Genomic DNA, 7,373 nt, shown 5'->3' on the forward strand with positions numbered 1-7,373 from the left:
TTGGGGCATTGTGTGGCGGGACACAAGCTCTTGGTTTTGCTCCCCGACCCTTCATGCAGTGCCTGAAAAGCGGGGATGAGGTTGAGGGGCAGGCACGGAGAATCTACCAGAATCCTCGGTAGCCAGGGGAGTTTAAGGGCATTGCAGCAGCTTGTCTCCTGAGGCTAGAGCCTGAAACCTTGCAAGTAGTCACTGGCCCAGGCTGGAAACTCCAGAGCCCTGCTTGGAGCAGTCCATGGGCCAGTGGCATCAGCCTCCCCAGGGAGCCGCTGTGCAAGGCAGAAGCTCGGGCAGTCCCCAGCCTCCTGAGTCAGTCTGCTTTGAGAGAGGCTGCACCTGGCCTCGGCCAGACAAGGGGCAGGTGGGAGCAGGTGACTTTCCCCGCCCTGAGGGCCCATGGCCTCACCCCCTTGTCACCCCCCTGGCAGCTGTCGGCCAGCCTGGGACGGAGATCTTCAACATGCCTGCCGCTACCGGGGCGGGTGAGCCAGCAGGTAAGCTAGCAGGTGAGCCACCCGCCCTTCTCACCACTGATGCTCCCCAGGGTGGGGGCAGGCTGCCTGGGTGGGACTCTAGGAAGAGTCTCAGAGAGCAGGGCCTTGGGGGTCACAAGGCTGAGCCCCCCGGCCATGGCCATGGGGACAGGAAGCCTTCACTACTTCACGTGTCCCCCTCTTTCTTGTCTGCGCCAGCCTTGCCGTGAGGGCACAGAAAGGCCCAAAGACAGGCAAGTCTTGTTTGCTTTATAGAAACAAGCGTCTCCTGCAGGGGAGCGCCCCCTCTGCGCTCAGGGACGGGCCCCTAAGCATGCTGGATGGGGTCTGAGCGCCACGCTCGGCTATCTGGAAATATCTCTCCATGTGGTTGCTGGGTCTCTCTGATGGGGTTTGGGGGTCTGGGTGACCTGTGCTTAGGGGTGCCCAGAGCGTCCATAGTCCGGGGGCCTGTTGCTAGTAGCCAGAGCATCAGTTTCACTTGTTGAAAATCGGACGGGGTGGGGGGACTTGGTTTTCCTCAAATGATACGCGGATGTATTTATGGAGGCAACCATGAAATTCACATGCATTTTTAAGCTAAGTAAGATGCGTTTTTAAGCTTAAGTAAGATGTGAGACATTTTGGATTTGGGGGGCCCTTTGGATTGGACCCCAACCTTCAGAGTGGGGGGTGAACCTATTTCTACTGGGGGTGAACCTATTTCTACTGCCTCTGGGAAAAGAGTTGGGGGGCACTGGAGCCCGCCTGCAGGGAGCCCGCGGGGCAGCAGCTCTGGCGGACATCACCCGGCACCAGCACAGGGTCCCCAGGGACCCCGACTACCAGTACCCCTGGGCCTCTGGGGGACGTGCAGTGACCTTGAGCTCTGGGTGGTGAGCCGTTTTGGGCAGCAGAGGCCAGAGGCCACAGGGTGGGTGCAGGGTCCCACCTGGGGTACACCTGAGCCTCAGGCAAGGGGGAGGAGACGCTTTGTTCGAAATAATCCAGTGATGAAAACGCGTCCAGGATGTTCTCAGTCTTGACCGCAGTAGTAGACATGCAGGCGTGTGTACGTATAGAAATTCACCGTGATTGAGGTTTGTGTGGAAGTTTTTGTTTGTTTGTTTTCTTTTTTGCATGGGCATGCCCCGGGAATCGAACCCAGTTCTCTGGCATAGCAGGCGAGAACTCTGCCTGCTGAGCCACTGAGGCCCACCCTGTGTGGAACTTTTAATGTAAAATTCTATTCAGGTGTTTTTTTTTAAAGCACTTGAGTCCCCACACACATTTTCTGCGGCCCCCAGTCCCTGCTGCTGGGCCCCCGTTTCCGACCGGCCTTAGTGCCTCTCCCCGTCAGGTGGCGGGCCCACGGGCTGGGCCGGAAAGGCTCAGGCTTGCGCCTGGCGTTGCTGGAATGTTCCCTCTCCAGACAGGCGTGGCCCTGCTCCCCCCTCACCACTTCCACTGAATGTGGGAGTCTTTTTTCTTCTTTGCTTTTAACTGTAGTCCCTGGTTTAACTTCGGGTTCAGTGTTGTGTGGTTCCGTGCGCTTTTCTGTTGGGGTTTTTATTCTAGTGCCATATGCAAAGTACCGTAGACGCAACTGTCGCTTCCCCTGTGACTGCAGCAGGCGTGGGCCTCAGCAGTGCTGTGGCCACAGTGCCCAGCACCCAGCACCCAGCACCCGTCTGTTCCCGAGACCTTCCCTCATTCCACGCGTACTTTTTTTTTTTGTTTATTTCAGTGCTCACCCTGGTTGGAAAGTTTGCTTTTTCTTAGTGAACATGGCTTGTTTTTAGAGCAGATGAGATGTGGCAGAGACGCAGCTTGTAAGGGTAGAGAGGGCAGCCCTGGCTGCAAATGAGTTTGAAACTAAAAGGAAGCAAAGTAAAACGACTGCTACAGAAACATGTTTTCCTAAGTTGCCGAAGCCCTCCGGTCACAAACGGGGTTCACAGCCCTCACGGGTTGCCCAGCTCGAGCCTCTCCGCCGCAGCTCAGAGCAGCGCTGTCCATGCGGGACCCGCCTCCGCAGACGCTCCTGGCTGGGACTCCTCAGGGGTCTGGGCGCAGAGTCTGGCTTAGCCAAGAGGCCGGGAGAGACCCAGACCCGGGGTGTGCAGAAGCCCCCCCCAACCCCTGCACGGTCCCGCAAGCATGGGGGGAGGGAAGGGGAGAGACGGTCCCAGAGAGTGGCGGAAGGCTCCCCGGTGCCTGCTGGCTCTCCACTTCTGTCCTGGGGCAGGAGGGTGGGCCCGGGGGGGCCTGTGCCGCCTCAGCTCTGCCCTGTCCCCGCACGCGCGGTAACTGCATGGCTACCCTGTCCTTGCCCCCGTCTCTGCACCTCTTTACACCCTGTGGCTCCTGGGAGGGGAGAGAGTGTCCCATGTTGGGGACCGGGGATGGCGGCCCAGGCCTCACTGGCCAGGCAGGCAGCAGGTCACACTCCCTCCCTGGGCTCCTGCCCCAGCCCCACCAGCCCCAGGGAACCCCAGGGAGCCCCAGGGAACCCTAGGCTCAAGCTTGGCCCATGTCCCAGAAGCCCCTGCCCGCTGATCCCCACACACACTACCCCACCTCTGTTTTGCAGCCACTGGGAGTTTAAACAGTAAACAGCCCCAGCTGGGATTGGGGGTGAGGGGGCTTCTGATTTTCTAGAAGACAGAAAAAAATGAGGCTGGGGGCTGGTTCTGACCTCCCCCATCCCACCTCCTTAGAAATTCCCTCTTTAGGGACCCAAGTTAGAGACCACCCCCACAGCCATCCCAAGTAGGGGGAATGGGGAAAGGGGAGAAAACATGTTGCTTTGCCAAAATGTGCTCACTGTGTATTTCTCTCTTCTCTTCTCTCTCTGTCTCTCTCTCTCTCTCCCTCTCTCCCCCTCTCCCCCTCTCCCCCTCTCTTACCCTCTCTCACCCTCTCTCGGTCCTTCCCTCTGGCTCCCTGGCCCGGCCCTGTGTGTCCGTCTGTCTCTCTCTCCCAGGCCTTATGACCTGTAGAAGCCAGGCGGTACAGGAGCACGCCAGCACCAACATGGGGCTGGAGGCAATTATTAGAAAGGCACTCATGGGTAAATATGATCAGTGGGACGAACACTCACCGCTCAGTGCCAATGCTTTTAACCCTCTGAATGCCAGTGCCAGCCTGCCTGCTGCTCTGCCCATAACCGCTGCTGACGGACGGAATGACCACCCGCTCACCTCGCCAGGTCGGCAGGCCTTTTCCGCCTTCCCCCCCCCGGCCAGTCCCTGTCCCCCCACCCCTCTGGTGTCATTAATCCTCATCCCTCCATGTTCCTTTGGCCACCCCCCTTGAGCTTTGGAGCTTATGACCTGAGTTTTGTGTGTGTTTGATGTTCTGGAGTTTGCTAATCTGAAGCTGGGCCGCCGCCCCCAGCGTCCATGCTGCCCGGACCCCCCCCCCACTAGGCCCCAGGTGCTGGCTGCTTCTCTAAACCACCCGCCCTGCTGCCCGAGCCCTGCCCTGCCTTCCGCCCCTGCTGGACAGACGTCCCCCAGATGCCCTGGCATCCTGGGCCTGTCTTGTATCTTCTTGGGGAGACCAGACAAGAGTGAGGGCCCACCTCCTCCACGTGGATATGGGGGGACTCCTGGGCTCCTGGTAGCAGGCCCTGGGGGTTCAGTGTCTGCTGGCCCACATGGTGTCCTCGGGCCTGATGGGAAGGGATCAGTCTGTGTGTCGGCTTTGGGGGAGCCAGAGGGGCCCCTCCCACAGTCAACACCCACCGCCACTGGGCAGCAAAGAGAGCTCGGCTCCTTTGGTCCGGCCTGGACACTGAGGCTCCAGGAAGCTTGTGGACTCGTGGCACCCAGGCTTAGCTGCAGGGCCCTGCCTTTGGAGAGGGCCTGCAGACTGCCTAGCCCCAGCCCAGTCCTGGGGTCACAGGGCTGAACCAAGGGTTTCCACCCCTGGGTGGCTGGGGTCTCGCTGGTTTGGATGGCTGGACGGGCCGCACTGCAGCCTGAGGGGCTTTGCAAGCGGCTGAACCTGCCTCCTGGTCAGTCTCCTCCAGAAACGCGCCTCCGAGTTCCAGGCACATGGCTGGGTCAGGCATCTGGTCAACCTCCTCAGTGTCCCATGCTCATCCCAGCCTGGGCCCAATAAACTGGGTCCCCAGGGTGGGTTGTTCTCCCTCCATGGAGGGCTCCAGGGGGCTGGGGCCTCACGCCCTCCCCTTCCCACTTGTTCCCCTGCAGGTGGCGGCGGGAAGGCCAAGGTCTCTGGCAGACCCAGCAGCCGAAAAGCCAAGTCCCCGGCCCCGGGCCTGGCATCCGGGGACCGGCCTCCGTCTGTCTCCTCAGTGCACTCGGAGGGAGATTGCAACCGCCGGACGCCACTCACCAACCGCGTGTGGGAGGACCGGCCCTCGTCCGCAGGTGGGCGGCCAGCAGGGGTCCTGTTTTCGGGGGGGGAGGGCGTGGACTCGGGCAGAGCCATGGGCAGCTCCTGCAGGCCAGGGCGTGGGTCAGGCCCGTTTTGAGACGCTGCCCGGGGACACGGTCCGCTGAGACTCGAGGAAGGTGGAGCAGTCAGGGTGGTCGGGCGAAGGCTGCCTCTGCACAGCCCCTGACCAGAGAGAGCGGGGTTTCCAGAAGCCCTCGGAGATGGGACGAGAGGCCGTGGAGGGGGCGGGGGCAGCTGACATGGGCTCAGCAGTCCTTGCAGGGCCACATGGGGTCCCTTCCAGGCGTGGTGGGGAACCGAGGCTTTGGGGAGGGCAGCAGCTGCAGGGTCCAGAGCACAGGGGTTGGGGCCGGGCAGCCTGGCGGGTGGGGGCCCCGCGAGAGGGGGTCGCACAGTTGCAAGATGTTCTCTACGAGACATCCAGGCCAGACCAGCTCCCAGGCCGAGGCAGCTGTGTCTTTAGGGTGCTGGTGGCAGGGAGGGGGCGCCGCAGGGCTGGGGCCACTGCTCACAAGGTTGCTGGCGTCTCCCCGCCCTCCCCAGGTTCCACGCCGTTCCCCTACAACCCCCTGATCATGCGGCTACAGGCGGGCGTCATGGCCTCCCCGCCCCCGCCGGGGCTCCCCGCGGGCAGCGTGCCCCTGGCCGGCCCCCACCACGCCTGGGACGAGGAGCCCAAGCCCCTGCTCTGCTCCCAGTACGAGACGCTCTCCGACAGCGAGTGACCAGGAGGGGCTGGGCTGGGGGTGGGTGGCCGCCGGCTCCCCCACCGAGGAAGGAGGCCTTGAGTCCGCCTGTGTGTCTGTCCGTCCGTCTGTCCATCCAGAGCTGGCATCCTTGCCTGTCTAAAGCCTTAACTAAGACTCCCGCCCCGGGCTGGCCCTGTGCAGACCTTACTCAGGGGACGTTTACCTGGTGCTCGGGAGGGGACGGGGCCGGGGAGGGGCGCGGTGGGCGTGTGGTGGGCACACGCGCCCGGGGCCGGGGCGGCCAGGGACCCAAAGCAGGACGACCACGCACCTCCCCCGCCACTGCCTCCCCCTTCACGCATTTGGAACCAAAGTCTAAAACCGAGCTAGCAGCCCCCGCGCCCTCCCTCTGCCTCCGCCTCCCATCCCGCTTAGCGCTCTGGACAGACGGACACAGGCCCGGGCCCCACAGGCTGGCCGGGCGAGGCGGGGCCGGGAGCGGGCGCCGAGGAACTGGACTGTGTTTTCCACACACCGTGGCCGCAGCGGTGGGAAGGAAAGGCAGATGTAAATGATGTATTGGTTTACAGGGTATATTTTTGATACCTTCAATGAATTCAGATGTTTTACGCAAGGAAGGACTGACCCAGTGGTAGTGCTGCTGTGCTTTGACCCCTGCTTACCGTGCAGGGGCGTGTGCGGCCCATGGGGGCATCGCCAGCTGATGATGCTGTCGCTGTCGCCTGCAGGACCATGGGGGCGGGGGCACCGGCTCGGCAGCCCCCCGCGCGCCCCCTCTCTTCCTTGGGCAGAATGAATTTGATGCGCGTTCTGTGGCCGCCATGTGTGCGTGGCGGTGGCATTCTGTCATTTACACATGTTGTTCTAATTAAAAAGCGAATTATACTCGAGTCACAAAGATTGGTTGTTTCCTGCAGCCTGTGCAGGGCAGGTGCCCGGGGCTGGGGAGCCAGGGGCGTCGCCCCCCAACTCACCAGTCACCCTGACCCTTCCCACCTGTGGCTGCGTCCCATCCTCATGGCTGGATACTTTGACTGTCACCCCCGCCCCTGGGAGAGAACCCCAGACACTGCTGGTGCCACCTGCTTCCAATGAGAGGCAGAAAAGAAAGAGGAACCCTGACCAGCGCGGGTCTTCCAGCAGCAGCCAGGTTGCGTTTTGTGCTTTTGGTGGGTCTCTCAGAGAAAGACCCAGGCGCTTGGGCCCCAGCACCTGCCTTCCGGGCAGGCAGCCTGGAGGCGTCGGCGTCACGATTGTTGGTGATGTGTGCTGCTGTTCTCCGGCCACTCGTGGCCTCCCCGTACCCTTCCCCCCTCCTCCCCTCCTCCCCTCTGCGCCTGCCTGCCCCAGAATTGCAACAGTCGTGTCCACTTGCTGACAGCCCAGCTCAAAGCCCCACCTGGGTGAGGGTTACTGGTGTCGCCGGGGGCCGGAGCCAGATGTGGGGAGGCTCGCGCTCAGCCCTGCCCACGTGTGGCTGCCTAGTGCTCTGGAGGCTGTGGGCCGTGGTGAGCCCACTACCTGTTGGCCCAGAGGCAGGAAGGTGGGCCCCACCCTGGGGTGCTGCCTCTGCCATGGAGCTGGCTGAGGGCTCCCTCCAGGTGCCGGGTGTGGTAGGCCCAGAGCCACCCCAGCCACTCCCCACTGACACAGCCACCACGGGCCTGAGTGTGGCCTCCTGTGTCCCCTTCACTAAGGAGAGATCGAGAGCCCACCCTGACAGAGCCGGCAGGTCATCCCTGCCTCTAAAGCGTTCCTAGAG

The 7,373-nt window shown here is 62.3% G+C and overlaps 1 protein-coding gene across 18 annotated transcripts in view; it reads left to right on the forward strand.

The window, feature by feature from the left end:
* Positions 1 to 6,501, forward strand: part of NCOR2 (nuclear receptor corepressor 2) — a 320,600-nt gene extending 314,099 nt beyond the window's left edge. For 9 of the 18 annotated variants that reach the window (XM_077159574.1, XM_077159580.1, XM_077159581.1 and 6 more), the window contains 4 exons: positions 429 to 494; positions 3,460 to 3,684; positions 4,694 to 4,873; positions 5,445 to 6,501. In XM_077159574.1, the coding sequence (XP_077015689.1) occupies positions 429 to 494; positions 3,460 to 3,684; positions 4,694 to 4,873; positions 5,445 to 5,626 (653 nt within the window). In that variant the 3' untranslated portion in view covers positions 5,627 to 6,501. Of the gene's footprint in view, positions 1 to 428; positions 507 to 3,459; positions 3,685 to 4,693; positions 4,874 to 5,444 lie in introns of all 18 variants that reach the window. The other 9 variants (XM_077159582.1, XM_077159583.1, XM_077159590.1 and 6 more) reach the window with 5 other exon arrangements.
* Positions 6,502 to 7,373: the final 872 nt, after the last annotated feature.

The sequence above is a fragment of the Tamandua tetradactyla genome, chromosome 5 (assembly GCF_023851605.1).
Source record: "Tamandua tetradactyla isolate mTamTet1 chromosome 5, mTamTet1.pri, whole genome shotgun sequence".
In the NCBI taxonomy this organism is placed as follows: domain Eukaryota; kingdom Metazoa; phylum Chordata; class Mammalia; order Pilosa; family Myrmecophagidae; genus Tamandua; species Tamandua tetradactyla.